Source organism: Lonchura striata, chromosome 8 (genome assembly GCF_050655825.1).
Source record: "Lonchura striata isolate lonStrDom1 chromosome 8, ASM5065582v1, whole genome shotgun sequence".
Taxonomy (NCBI): domain Eukaryota; kingdom Metazoa; phylum Chordata; class Aves; order Passeriformes; family Estrildidae; genus Lonchura; species Lonchura striata.
In genome coordinates, this window is record NC_140710.1 from 16,922,074 (window position 1) to 16,937,381 (window position 15,308).

Genomic DNA, 15,308 nt, shown 5'->3' on the forward strand with positions numbered 1-15,308 from the left:
GCCAAACATAGGGCAGCCAAGCTTCTGTACTTACTGACAAGAGTAACAAAAGCTGCTTCACAGAAGCTGCAGCCTGTTGGGGCTGCACAACGAGAAAGCAATTTAGTTAAAATCCCACTAAGCTAGAAGTCAAGAATGCTGCAGAGATAGCTTTAAGAATGGGAGGGAAAAGAAAGAAGAAAGTGCTAGGTGGAAAGACTTCAATTAATGAAAAGAACAAATGCCAACTGGACACAAGATTCCGAAAAGGCAGAGTGTCTAAAAGAGTGTATTAAAAGCTCTCAAAGTAGTTTACATCATAACATCATGTTTGTGATGATCCTCAACATTTCAAGTTTTCACAATAGTTTCAGCCTTCAACAATAAAGTCATAAGTCACAATCACCTAATAACTTTGTGCCAAATAAATCACAAACTCAGCCAATAAGGAGGAAAGGAAGTACAGCACTAAATATGCACGACTGATCACAGGATTAGCTACTGGCTAACTAGAAATACTTCAATCTGAGTGCCCTTTCATTATGTATCAGCTATTCCTTGAATACTGATAGGTTGTGTAAAAGATTACAGGATAGCTGTCAGTAACTTTCTAGGGAATGAGTATAAAACAAGGTATGTTTACTAAAGTTCAAAATGCAAGTAAGTAATAATTGATCTACATGTATTTGATTTCTGAGTGAAGTTATGGTTGCACTGAGGAATTTAAGAATTAATTCGCTATTTTACATAACATGACAAACTATTCTTAATATTTATATTCTAACCCATATTTGGTCATTCAAATCAGTGCAAAGAAAGAGGTGCACATAAATAGATTTAAGATAATGTGCATAGAATCACAGAATTGTAAAGGTTGGAAAAGGCCTCTACAGAGTCCAGCCATTAACCTAACACTGCAGTGTTCAGCAGTAAAGTAGAAGTTTACAGAAGTCTAGAGCCTAGTAGAACAGAAGTTGACAACTGGTTATAATGTTCTCAAAGCTACAAATTTTGTCTGTTTGTTCTCCTGAAGTGTTCATCAATTACATGTTTAAGACTTACTCTGAGTAGTTAATATTCAACTCAGTTTACCATGCTATAGAAATCCTTTCCTTAGGTATAAAAGGAATCAGGCAGGCAGCTTGATGGAACAAGCCAGAAATCCAGTAATGCCATTTATTGTTATTTTACAGTATTTAAATGGTAATAAAAAAAGGCATCTTTTTCTATTTAATTACCTTGTACATTTAATACCAATGTGGCTCATCAAATCAGTTTTGGGTGCCATACTACCCATTTCCAGTATGTGCAGTTTTATTCAATAACAGGAACACAACTTGAATTTACTACAAGTAAGTCTTCTTATAATATGATTTGAAGACTGTAGCATTACTATTCCTAGGTGAGTAATAAAAGCAGCTGAAATGTATCCTTTTGGCTAAAAGCTGCATTATTCTTAAGGAGCATGCAAAATTTGAGCTCAGAAAATGATGACCAAAATTAATTTGATTTTTCAAAAATTTTTTTTATACTTACAAACACTTTCAACCAACTGCACTTTGTAATCTAAATCCATTGATTAATCATTTGATACAGCATGCAGAGTTCCAACACATAGCTGATTTAGGTTACCACATTGGAATAAGTGAGAGAAATATCTGAATACTAATGGCCAAGCTTTTCTCACCCTGAAAGTCAAGAGATAGTACAGCAGCAGCTTGTTGCACCTGTACCATAACAAACTCCCACCCCTAAGCCATATTTTAGTGAAGAATTCACCTTTAGATACTGCTCATAATAGTGACTCTCTGCTGTCCTTATTGGTGTTCCTCACTGATATTCTAGATTTGCCCTGTGCCTGGCTACTAGCCTGGCTTGCAAACACTGATGGGACAGTAGACCTTTCACAAGAACTCTGCAATTAGGATGGATCATGCTGTTGCCACAATTTGGTATCATTGCCATCTGATGGATGATATCATAAAATAGAATTAAAGTATGTAGCTCCTCAAGACTCCACTGGCACTGAAACATTTACATTCATACTGCTGGCCAAAGGCACAAAATAGTGTTTATCCAAAGGCCAGAATGTGGACTTAGTCAGAAGTTACTTATATTCGATACAGGATTTGTTAATTATTTTGTTCCATCCTTCAGATGGAGAACCTGCAACTTTTCTGGTGTAAAAATCTGTAAAACATTTTTTTCCTTTCCAGCAGTGCTAGAGAGGAAAAAAAAAGTTAAATAAGCAGAATCAACATCAATGGCCATGCCAAGACATTTCATCTTGTTTCACACATATCGGTCCCACCTCTACCTTAAATTACAAGTTTTGCTTTAATTAACATTTGCATTTATGTGCAGTTTAAAGTTACACAACTACAATGTATTAGAAGGTAACCATACAGTCACCAAGAGCTCTGTTCCTTTTCCACTGCCTTTTACATGCTAATCAGTTGGGAGATTGTGGTCAGCATGTCACATACACCATCACCCTATCTTCAGGAAGATGCATTTGCAAATGTGTAACGTTTCTTTTAGCTTTTGCAGAAGTAGAATCAGAACGCAGCTAGCCAAAAAACAAAGACCTTGACCATTAATGGTTGTATGCATGAAGACACTTCAGTGCAGATTTAAGGAAGTTATTTATTTAACTGGCATTGACTGAATTATTCTTCTAACATTTAGCAGTTGAGAGCAAACATTTTTGCCTCTTCCTGTTGCCATTTTCTTCACAGTTTCCTTTTGGGGAAACACTGCAGGAAATACTGCTTTCCCTCATAAGATTTTATTTTAAAAATAGACAAATAAATAGGTAGCAGTAAGGGGAAAAGGGAAAAATAAATCATTAGTAAACAAAGACTTCCAGGCCTGAATATAGTCTGTGTAAATAAGCATAATGAATGCTGCCAAAGTAGCACATGTCTATTACATACATGATTTCATAGAATCATAGAATGACTAGTCAGAAAAGATCTGTAAAATCATCAAGTCAAACCATTTCTTCTTACTGTTGCTATATATCCTAGAAATATTTCCTTTCTATAGTGTTTACCTTGCTTGGAAATTAAAAACTTAGCCACCACAAAGCACATATCTGGAAAAAGAGTGCTCTTTTATATGGAATTACTCAAACTCTGCTACTGTTGAAATTCATGTTCTTCATAGCATTTCCTTTCTGCCAAATTGAAATGCTGATAAAGATTTGACTAGACTGAACTGTTTAGAAAATCATTGGTATTACTTAGAATTACCACTATTCTGTGATCTTATGAACCTCATCTTCTTTCCAACACATTAAAGATGTACGATATTGCTTGCCTTCATGACAATTCAGTTGCTCAGCCAGGCATATAGCAAATGATTGTATAGAGAAAATGATGCAACAGCTATCCAAGAGTAATTCTACTTTTCCCCCAAAGCAGTGTTTCTTACCTTTTAAACCTACAGTGAGCAGAGGAAGAAATCAGTACAGTGCCTTATTTTGTTCATAATGCAAAAATACACTAAATATCTGGATTTCTGGGAATTCTTCAAGCAAGCAACAAAGAAAACTAATTAGAATGCTTTAATGGAGAAAGCCAGGTTATTGATTTTTAAATCTGTTTTTAAGTGAGCTTAATGATTGGTAAAGGTGCTGAACTGATGACCCTAGACACTATCCTCCATCTATAGCATAGTGATCTATAGCATAGACAACATTCCAAGATCCTCAACTGTGTTAGAAGTCTCAAGGGATTGATCCTAAAAGCTTGGATCTACTCAGATTGTTATGAAAACACTATCTACATTTAAAGAAAGAATGTGTTTATTTAATAAAAGCAAAAAGGCAACAAACGATTAGGTTGAATTGCTTTTCAATCCTATGGTTTTAAGCAACACTCTCAGAGCTGTGTATGAAAAGGCTAGAAAGAGACTCTACTGCAGAGATGACCAGGCATTTTGCACATGATGGAGTATTAGGTAAAGACATTTCTTCACAAGGCAGCACGAACTGAAATGAGCCAGTGAGCACAGGAATTACATAAGCCATTTTGGTTTCAAGACCTGATCTTTTTAACTAACAGAAAGTTACTACAACTATTAGAGCAAGGAAGTTTGAAGACAGGCATTTCATAGATTGAAGGTTTTGGCAGTTTAAAAGTTAAAAATCTGTTAACTGATATTAAGCAAGCATCTTTTTTTTTTTTTTTTTAAGCAATCTCAGTATACTGCCACATAAAATTCATCCTCCCAACAGCAAGAACCAAAAAATTTATGCATGAATTCTTCTACTTGCACAAGTGAGGCTTGGTTTCTAACTATAGTGGCCTTAACAGTTGTAGCAAATAAAGACATCAAGGAGCTTATTTTTATATATGCAGTTCCAAATGGAGTAAATGCAACACAAATACGATCAACTTGTGAAGTTAAGGGAAAGGCCAAGATGGAACATAAATGCCAATCTCATTTAATGTCAAATCACAAAACTAATCACTATTTTGTTCTCTTACATTCTCAGATAAAGGCAAGATTCATGTATGAGTTTTATTGCATTCATTAAAAATAATGTACTTCAGCAAAAACAGGTACTGAAGATGTAATAACTATTAAATAAGCAAAACCTGCCACAGGTGAAAGGACAAAAGGTACAAGTGATAAGAGACTGTAGTACAATATCACTCACCTCATGATGCAGCTCAGCTATCTGATCTTTCAGTTCTCTGATGTACTGGTTAGAATCAGATTTATTAAGCTGCCCTTGAATTTTTCCTTCTTCTTTCTGTTTTGGTTACAAAAAGGAATCAGTCAAATTATTCAAAGATCTACCATATTAAAAATCTTATTTTAACTGTCTGTGTATTTTTGTCACAAACAGAAGCTATTTCCAGACACCACCCAGCACTTTCATTTTATTGAAGCTACAGCAGGTATCTAGAGGTGGCAGTGGCTCAGACCAAGCTCTCTCAGTAGTACAAGGCAGGATTCTATGGAGGAACATGAACAATTAACAGCTTCACAGGTGGAATCCACATCCTGTGTACATGAGATTGCATTTTAGTAAACCACTCCTAGAGAACACTGTCAATACATGGAACATAGCATACTTTATTTTCACTAAAGTTTACATCATTTAGCAACAATACATTTTATTTTGTCTCCAACTAAGCAAAACAATTCTTTCCTTGCATTGTGGGACATGCACTGGCAACACTACATATGACAAGCTTCTTTTGTCCTGTAAAAAAGAATTGTAACATCCAAAATATTGTGGTATTTGTCATGCAGGAGTTCCAGAGCATATAAATGAATGTCCCCTAACACCAATGCTTCAGGAGGTATACAGAAAAATCTGGCAAGTAAAAAACAAACCAAACTAGATGAATAGGAATATGATGTTTCCCTCATTTGTCAATCAAATGCAGCTCCTACATTTCAGGATGCTTGAAAAGGTTTCACTTGCACTGAATGCCTGCAGCACTGGTTTCTATCTTGTCCACAAAGGGAATCCTAATATGACTGAATCAAAATTAGCAGATCTGAGATAAATAATCATCCTGATGAGGAATGCACTCCATGTCTTCCACTTGCTACTAATAAAATGCAGAATAACTCTGCTCTTGCCTTCTTCTAGCTAAATAATTTCTGAAGCAGCCACCAGCTCTAGAGAATGCAAGCATCTTGGTTTTATAAAATTCTTTACTTTGACTGTAAATCACATACGGGCAATATATTACAGAAATACAAATATAATGGGAATATCTTGTTTTTCTACCTATAGCTCATTTTGCCGAAGTTTTAATTACACTTGAAGAAACCAAAGAGTTTACTTCAACAGCCAAATTGACAGTCATTAACAAAGAGGTTAAATACCTTTTATTATGAAAAGTGTTAACTGTCCATCAAACTATAAGACACAAAGCTTTAATGGAGAGGTTCCTTTAAAACATCCCTCTGAAGTATAAACCCCAGGAGAGATAACACACTATCTTCCAAACCCTTTTGCTGGGTGAAGAGAACAATCTAGAACACTGTCAGTATTGGCAATATCAAAGCAGTATCTCTTTTTTCAGGCTTTGTTCTTCTTGCAGTGAGGTATGCATTACAAAATTACTAAAAAAATAATTTTGTCATAATCACTATTAATTCCCACAATCTGTAACATGAAGAACAAGATCCTTTAATGCATATTTCCATACTGAATCTAGTTTCCAAGGTAACCTATGGCCAAATTCACACACATACACAAAAGTAGTATTAATATTAACAATAGTTCCTGTCTTAAAGAGATTAAAAAACCCCAAATGTAGCCTAACCCCATAATCTCTCTATGGGAGTGACTACTGGCCTATGAAACAAAAGCAACATAACCTGCAAACTAAAAATTCATCAGCATATGAAAAGATCTTCCTTGCTGTCAGACATTAAGATTCCACACAATGAGCATGACTTGATCTCTTGAGGTAGTAGGAATATATGGGAGAAATTACTAAGTCCTTTCTCTCTGTTTGAAATCTTGACTTTCCCATTTAAACCTCTTACTCTATGGACTCTACTGTGTCACTATACACCATGCAATCAAAATGCAACAATAAAGGAAAGTTTTAGCAGAAGTATAACAGAGGTGCCATAGCCCTTCTAAAACAGAAGTGTAATAAACAGCTGAGCTTATGTAGAAACTGGGTGCACAAGAGGCTGTGAAACAGGCGCTGCCAAGGTCAGTCCGTATAAACTAACAGCAGAGGCAGTAACACTTAAGCAGGTTGGGTTTGGCACAGAAACAGATGAAAGCTGTCCACATATATGGGAATTCCACATTTCCATTACATTTAAGTGGTGTTATGGTTACTTTTAATTCTAGGAATAACACTGTCAAGTTAATGCAGATATTACAGAATAATTGTGCATATTTGCTCATGCAAGAACTGACTGTAGCTACAATCAGTTAGAGCTGAATGGAAGGCATAAGCCTGGCTTGCAAGATGCCCATTATTAATGAAAGGCAAATAAGTTTCAGTTTTCCTTTCAGAACTACAGATTTTGTAGAGCTAGCAATTCACCAAAAAAAAAAAAAAAAAAAAAAAAAAAAAAGGAGGAAAAAAAAAAAGAAAAAAGTAACCCTGCAATGGCATTTTCTACAAACCTACTTTCAAAAGGTCATGCTGTAACTTCCTCTTGCAACATTCAAAATGCAAGGGATCAAAGCTGATCCTTTTAACTTGCTAAAAAAAAAAATTTCCTAATTAAATAATCCCATGTGCTGTGGGCTACCAAGTCTGTCTACAGTGGATAAATTGGAAGGATGACATAGGAAAAAAATTAGGACCAGGTATCAGATTTTTCTTTACAGCTGCTGCTCATCCCTGGCCAACAGAAAAGTAAAATCTACTAAGCTGATCATGCCATTCTAAAGATTCTTATGCAACTGTGGTAGCAAACCACTGGAAAACATGCAGGAGTCAGACACCACAGCATTAAAATATATTTTAATTTCTATCAAAATAATCTAATTCAGAGAGTAAATAATAAGTAGATAGCTGAAAGTTTACCTATATCTAATGAACAAAAAAGACCTTCAAAGTTTTAGCTGTTATATTATGATTTTTAAGTTACCTAATATTCTTTAATATTGTGAAATGAGACTGATATTTCACATCAATACATACATTTTTATACAAGTACAAAGTATTACCATGATCTTCCAAATTGTTTCCCCTTCCAGTGACATTTCATGTTAGAACATAATCTGAACTTAAAGCAAATAATTCCCACCTTCTGATGAGCATTCATTAATCAAAGGCAAATCTGAATGTGAGAAACTTAAATTTGGTAGTATTATTCTTTAACAGTAGTCTTTCATTGGGGGAGCTTGACACCACCACCCTTCAGCTTCCTTTTCTCCAAACTAAATAACCCCAAAATCCTTAGCCACTCCTCACCAGCTTTATTACCCTCTGGACACATTCAAGGACTTGCACATCCTTTTGAAATAGTGGAGCCCAGGACTCCACACAGTAGTCAAGGTGAAGCCATACTAACAGTTACTACACAGTTGCACTGACATAAGAAAAGTTAAATTGCTTTCATGCAGTTTAATTTCATTTAATACTTCCTATTGTGGCATTTACTTCAGTAGGAACTGGACATTTAACTCTGCATTGCTTGTATACTGTGCTTGAAGAGTTTTGGACTACTGTGCTTGAGCAGCTCTGTACTTCTAAAGAAAGCACTCAAGAACTCAAACAGTTTGGGTTCAAAACTGAATGCTAAGACTCCACTTAGAAGTCTTTAAGGTGTGAATGTCACACATTTTAAAAGAGAATAGTATAAGTAATTAGTAATCTCCATGTTAAATTTTTTTAATCTAGAGTTATTCACATAGGATGTGGGTTGCTGACTTGTTTTTTTGGTGGTTGGGGGTGAGGGTGAAGACTATTATAACAAAACTGTGATACCTGGAGAAGTCACAACACAAAAACTAGCTGGTCGCTAGGCAAATCATAGTAATTTTAAATATAAAATGAATATACTAAGAAAAATATCAAAGAACATATATATAAACAAGGTGTGGATATTATCAGAATTGCAAAATAATGAAAGCTAGCCAATACTAGAATGTAGGAATTTGTTTAAAACATGATGCAATCACATGTGAATGAATCTCTACACCCACACCCCTGGCGTACTGTGTCTGTGTATTGGCACCACTGCGGTGCCTACCTCCTCTTCCTAGAAGGATTTTTAGAAAAGCACTGCCAATTGGTGTAATTAAAGATGTCATCTTGATTTCACTGCTTTTGAAGATTTTTAACCACTCCTTTTTAGTCTCTTCTGACAGACCAGCTCCAACAGCACCACCAGGGTTAGAAATCTGTATCAGGGTAACAAACGCCCTTGTGGCAGCCATCACCTCTACCCTAGGGACAGGTACTTGTAGCAGTGTACTCAGCCAATACACAGTCCAACCCCTGCCCCAGAGGCTGTGTATACAGTGGGAGTAGTACGGGCAGCGAAGCAGGAAATGAGCTCTATAGATCAAAAAACCCCTGCTAAGACAGAACTCACTTAGGCCCTTTCACAGTTTTGGAAGCTCTCACCTCTCTCATTCTGCTGTGAAATAGTAGAGTGACTGTACTTGTGTGCATACCAAGAGTTACACTGAGAGCTCCTGAGAAGAAAAATCTACACTCCAAAAATTTGCTTCTTAAAATGAGAAAAAACTCTGTCCACCAAAAACTATCAGCTGAGAAACATGGTTTTCATATCACACTTAAATCCTCTTTTGTCTAGCTTTCTAAGAAAAAAGCATCTTGCAAAGAAGCAACAGCTAGTCTCAAAAAGCCACCTGATGCTACTGAGAGCTCCTGAACATGCGGAGATCTTTTAAACTCATTTAAGCATCAGGCTAGGATGTATAGCTGGCAACACAAGAGTGTAGGTACAGACTGCTTAAAAAACCACTGATTTAAAATACCTGAAACCATTACTGTATAATGGTGTCCCAAAACCAAGTTTAATACTCATAATAAAAAAGAGTTTTATACAACAAATAAATAAATTACCAGAAAGCATCTGAAAAACACTGGAGGGTCTTAGGCTGGCTTTTGCTGCTTGATCAAAGTTTAAGATAGAGAAGATCAGTGTAATCAAATTCCAATTGCAGATGTTTCATCCCAATAGGAGTACAAATTTTCTAAAACACTCAATTATCATTTCAGATAGGAAAGGAAATACACATCAATAAGAAAATGAGCTGGTTTAAATAATAAGAAAACATCTAGAGTTGTTTTCATTTTAATAATTGCAAATTTAGAAACACAGGAAAAAAAAGTTTACATAGGCAGTCAAACTCCAGGCACACTAGACAACTGTCTGTTCCTCAGATAATGTCTTTACTAAAACTGACTGGAAGATAGGATGTTTCCCTAACACCCTTAATTTGATTTTATCTGACTTGGAAATATTTACTTGGTAACAACATGCCTCAGCCTCTTTTCAGGAGAGGCCTTAAAATTCTTACTTCATGGCAAAAGACACTGTATTAAAAATGTAAATGAAGTATATTCAGAAGGGGAGATGTGGTAACTAGTGTCCTTTCAGTGACTTTACAGTGACTCATTCTAGACTTTCAAAAAACACATCACTAAGATCACACTCCACTATTGATAAGAGTAAAAAAAGGGTTTCCTGTAATTTGAAAAGATGGAAACAATTTCTTTACTGAACAGTCAGTACTTGGAAAAGTTATTAAACAGAGGTCATAGAAAGGCTTCATTCTAAAGAAATAGTGCTAAAAGTTTAAGTTGTGGGGAGATTACTAGCACAATCATGGATTTCCTTTACAGTTGTTCTCAAAGCTGCTTTGACCGGGTTAGAGCAATAGGGTAGATGTGACAAAATTCTCTGAATCTGCCAGGAAACACAGCAGGAAGAAGTGATGTTACTGTCTGTCCAGATCAACCCAACAAAAAAATAACTAATTCTTATGGCTATATTTTGCTTTAAGATTACTCAGATGTAAAACTAGTTTTTCATATTACAAATATGCTCTATACTGCCCAACTCAACCCAGCCATTGATAATTTTAAGACTACATGTCACCAGCCTGCATAGAAATGGAGGGAAAGAGATTAAGCTGCCAAGCAGAGGCTTCAGCTGCCCCACTCTGCTTCCTCAACCTGCATACACTGCCACTGGTCTGGTGCTCCTCACCCTAGCAAGCTACAAGAGAGCTGGAGAGGGAGTTTTGACAAGGGCATGTAGTCACAGGACAGCAGGGAATGGCTTTAAACTGAAAGTGGGGCGATTGAGATAGGGTATTAGGAAGAACCTTCCATGGCAGGTAGGTTGGAAAAAGATCTTCAAGGTTCCTTCCAATCCAAGCCATTCTCTGATTCTATGTTTATCTCCCAAACATAAGCTGAACTGGCAAGTGAAAGAAAATTAAAGACATGATAGATGTCTTATGCTGACAAAGTAAACCTTTGTTTCCACAAAACAGGGTTATAACTGGGGCTTAGGTATGTGCCACATAAGTTAAATTTCAGTTAATTTCAATTCCATGCTATTTTTGCACAGAAAGTCTAAATTAAAGACTTAGAATGTTCATCATGTATTGGATAACTCATTGCATTTCAATATACTTACACAAAAGTTTAAAAGCTCAGCATTGTGAACTAAATGCTCAGACAAGACAAGGTGACATTTAGAATATATTAAGAAAAAAAATTTACAACATAACAAACTGACAACTTGTTGCAGAATTACATCTTTCATTGAACGATAGTTCACTCTCCATCCCTGTCATTATTAGTAACCAAAACTAAGACTGACCCAGAAACTGTGATTTAAATCTAGCATGTGTGTGTGTGATGTCAGATCAGTTCTTATGTGGGAGTACTGATACTCTGCATTACAAATTTAACATCACTGTCTTGCACCTACACCTACATAAACTTTTAAAAGAAAACCTTGCGATTTAGGTTAAGTGTTGCTATGGCCCATGTGGACCTGGCAATGAATCCCTTGAGCTTCTTAGAAAAGCACCACCCCCCTCAGAAAAAAAGGGAAGGTTATGTGGTAGGTTAACTTCCTCCCTTCATTTTTATCAACTTTGAAACAGCATGACAAGCAGACCTATTTGTGATGCTCTGTGCATCTGTATTTTAATCATGGTGCTATGCTCCAAGACTTGCTAAATGTATTTCTCATATTAAATATTGCATTTCAAATCGTTAAGGCAAGTCCTGATTAAAAGAGCCTCTGATCCCCACATCATGTGACAGCAATTACATCTGTCGCCTGGTTACAAGCTGAACAGAATAGAGTGGGAGGCAGCTCTTTCTCCAGTGAGGAAGAAGTTATCTAGATTTTCAATCTCCTTTAAAATTCGCTTATGTTTAATCCCTATTATCAATTGTATGTTTTATAGTTGACAAGCTTTGGGAATTCAGGATTTCCAATTCTATTATTACATTTCTTCTGGTACGGGTGTTTGAAAAGCCTCATGCTTTTGAGCACGAGTACCCAAAAAAGAAGTTTTGATCATAACTTTCGTATTTGCTGGCAAAACACACTGGTGAAAAATATCCACTAAGACTCTTTAAAAAACCCAAACATCTATCACAGTTCAATAAAAGTGTTCCAAGTAATGTCTACAGTTTCAAAAAAAAAAAAAAACAAACACATTAGAACTTAATTCTGCTAAATTATTTGTTTGAAATACTATAGTTCACACTTAAAATCTGTATTTCACAATTGAAGAAATTATTTTTCCTGCTAGTCTGAAATCAGATGTTCACCAAAAACCTAGCAGTGCAAACTCAAATGAAGCCACAAAGTGACTTCATACTCCACACTGTATACAAAGAAAGCACAGCCACTCTCACTTTTGTGAAGAAAATCAAGAATTTTACTAAAATCAAACTCAAGAAATCATTAGCAGGTGATAATCTGAGAATACCTTTAAGTCTGGGACTTGAAATGCCTTTTGGATGGAAACAAAAAACCTGCAATAATGAAAACATTAAAAATTGCATTGTGCAAAGTAGCACTTGTGAAAAGGAAGGAGAGATTATGTGGATAAACAACTGAACCTGAGAGAGTGCAATATTATGACAAAACAGTAGGATCTTTGGGTGTATTAGCTAGAGTCATAAAATAGATTACATTCCTGCAGTTCTTTCTGTCTCACAACAAGGTATTATAAAAATCCACATGCAATTCTGGAATCCCTAAGTTAAGCAGAAGTGTGGAAAAGGAATAGGAGAGAGCAATAAAATAATGGAGAATGGATGGTTTGATCAGTTAAACAACAGAAAACCAAGTCAGATGTATTTACACTGAAAAATGAACACACAATTTGAATTGTGTGACAGCTATCAAAAAATTTCCAACTGATCACTAGGGGATTCACCATTTCATAAGATACTGATTACATTTTGAGAGATGTGACTATCAAATAATGGAAGCAGGATGGCATTTGAAGTCTGTGCTAAAGTAAAAATAATGCAAAATGAGTACTCACTTCTCACCTACAAAATCACATTGTTTGAAGTAACCTTTAAACTTCCCCTCGCTTTCTTTAAAATGTTAATTTGAGCAGAAGATTGACCTTAACTCAGCTCCTCTCTTGTTATCTTACTAGATGATAAATGATTCATATGCAATGCTTACCATACTTATCTAGGTATTTCTAATGTACTGATCATAGCATTATCTAAGCATTTTATGATTTAAAGAAATGATTGCTTTAACTTTCAGTAAGTTTAGTGCCTGCTGCACTAGAGGAAATATAGCAAAAGTTATTTATGCAAGCTCAGTGACATTTATTGGTACAGTCTATCTATGAAGAGATTAAAAAGATTCAATTAGATGAGAAATCATAGGGAAAAGGTGTCTTTTGAAACAATATAATAAAATCATCACCTCAAAGGAAAGATTTCAGAGGGGAGAAACACAATAGCAACACCAGGTTTAAAAATAAGTAAACCAGAGAGTAACTAGATTCTAACTTAGTAAAAATAACCAAGAAAATCTTAGCATCAGAATTCAGATAGGACAACAGTATAATATGATTATAGAAAGGTCAGACTATAGTAAGACATGATTTCTCAGAGCCAAGAAAACAAAGCACAGCAATCTTTGGTTTTCTCAACAAGGGAGCAGCAAGTTCATGGGACTGTGAAAGCTCCAAAAGCAACTGAAAGTGTAAGGAACAACAGAGAGGCCAAAGGATGCATCTCAAGATCCTACAGTGACATGGGAGCAGTAAATATTTCTGGTTCCAAGGGAGTAAGAGTTTTACAATAAATCCTTCAACATGGATCATAGCAGAAGAGAAAGCATAGAAAAAAAAATGGTTGCTGGAATCAAAATTGTATACATCTTTTTTTAGACAGAGGATGTTTTCAATCTCATCTATTAATTGGCAAAAAGTACCAATTACAAGAAAAAAAAACAGAAATCAGAGTTAAAAAGAGTAAATGGTATTTGTATAGAAGGAATTATTAACAGCTCACAAGTATATGCCCAAGTCAGATCTAAGGTTTAGCTTGTACAGGAATTCAGCAATACAGCATTATCCCACTTGGCAAAGCAGTGTCTTGTATTCACAGTAGGCTAATGAAGAAACACGGTAGAGGAAGCAAAAAACACACAAAGTACAAAATCTAATCAGTATCAAGTTTCACATTTAATGCCATCACTTGTTACCTGGATTTCTAATTCAGCAATATGCTGCTGGAGTTCTGCCACAGCTGCAATGCGGTCTGCCTCACGGAGCCGTACTGCCATCACTTCTTCTTTACTCTGGAAAAAGGCAGAAATGGGAGCTAACTAGTACCAGTTTTAGCTGATTAAAGACTATGCACTGCTTTTATCCAAAATCCTGAGAAAACTTAATACACTGCTCTGCAAACTACCACTATTCTAAAGAACTCTGATTTAATTTTAACCCATAGGAGGAATATGTAAAAATATAATTTAAACTCTAAACTATAGTAATCTAAAAAAAAAAAATCTGTGCAGATTTGAAAACTTGCTGTTATCAGTTTCAAGATCCAGAAAACAACTGTCTTGTTTTCCAGAAATATTATACCGTAAATTTAAAAAAAGAAACTACATTATAAAAGAAACCAGCTCATGCTTTAATTTTGTACTTTATATATAGAGAAACAACAAAGCTACACAAGCGTTATCTTATAATTTCTTTTGTCCTAAAAAATAAAAAAAATAAATACAAAAGCATTCTCATTTAGTCCAGCTATCTTAGTCACAGTATATAACAAAGACATTTCAGAATAAAATACTAATGCACATAACCTAAAATCAGCCTCTCACTGTAAGTTTAACCTACAAGTCTGTCTATAAATTATAGGTAATTTGAGTCTGAAAAAGAGAGAAAGAAATGTCCTGTTTCATGAGGCAAGTCCTCAAGGCTTCAGAGTACAAAACAACATTATATTGTCAGCAGCCTGGTACCACAGAGAGAAAGCAGTGGTAGATAATTAGTGAGCAATACTATCAGCTGAAGAGCAAACATCTCTAGGGGAGAGACAGATTACACCTACTTTTCTAGCAGACTGGTGTAACTGAACTGTATTTACTGCAAATCAGTTCCAGTACTGTTATTTTAATGTGTGCTTCAAACAAACAGTACTCAAACACTCTTCATTAGACAGTACAGTTGAGATAAAAATCAAACATGTCAAAGCTTATCCATAGTAGCTACTTCTAAACATGCTGTTGGTTTGGTTTTGGTTCTTTTTAAAATATTCCTCTAATGGAGGTTTATAATCTACAGGACCCAATTAACTGCATTTCTAATCAGTGGAGCCCATTTCAGAGAA

The 15,308-nt window shown here is 35.5% G+C and overlaps 1 protein-coding gene across 15 annotated transcripts in view; it reads right to left on the minus strand.

Annotated features, from left to right (window-relative positions):
- EVI5 (ecotropic viral integration site 5) overlaps window positions 1-15,308 on the minus strand; it is a 72,682-nt gene that overhangs the window by 14,075 nt on the left and 43,299 nt on the right. For 14 of the 15 annotated variants that reach the window (XM_021526204.4, XM_085586459.1, XM_021526183.4 and 11 more), the window contains 2 exons: window positions 14,173-14,268; window positions 4,646-4,741 (listed from right to left, as the gene is read on the minus strand). In XM_021526204.4, coding sequence (XP_021381879.3) covers window positions 4,646-4,741; window positions 14,173-14,268 — 192 coding nt within the window. Of the gene's footprint in view, window positions 1-4,645; window positions 4,742-11,551; window positions 12,468-14,172; window positions 14,269-15,308 lie in introns of those variants that run through there. The other variant, XM_085586455.1, reaches the window with a different exon arrangement.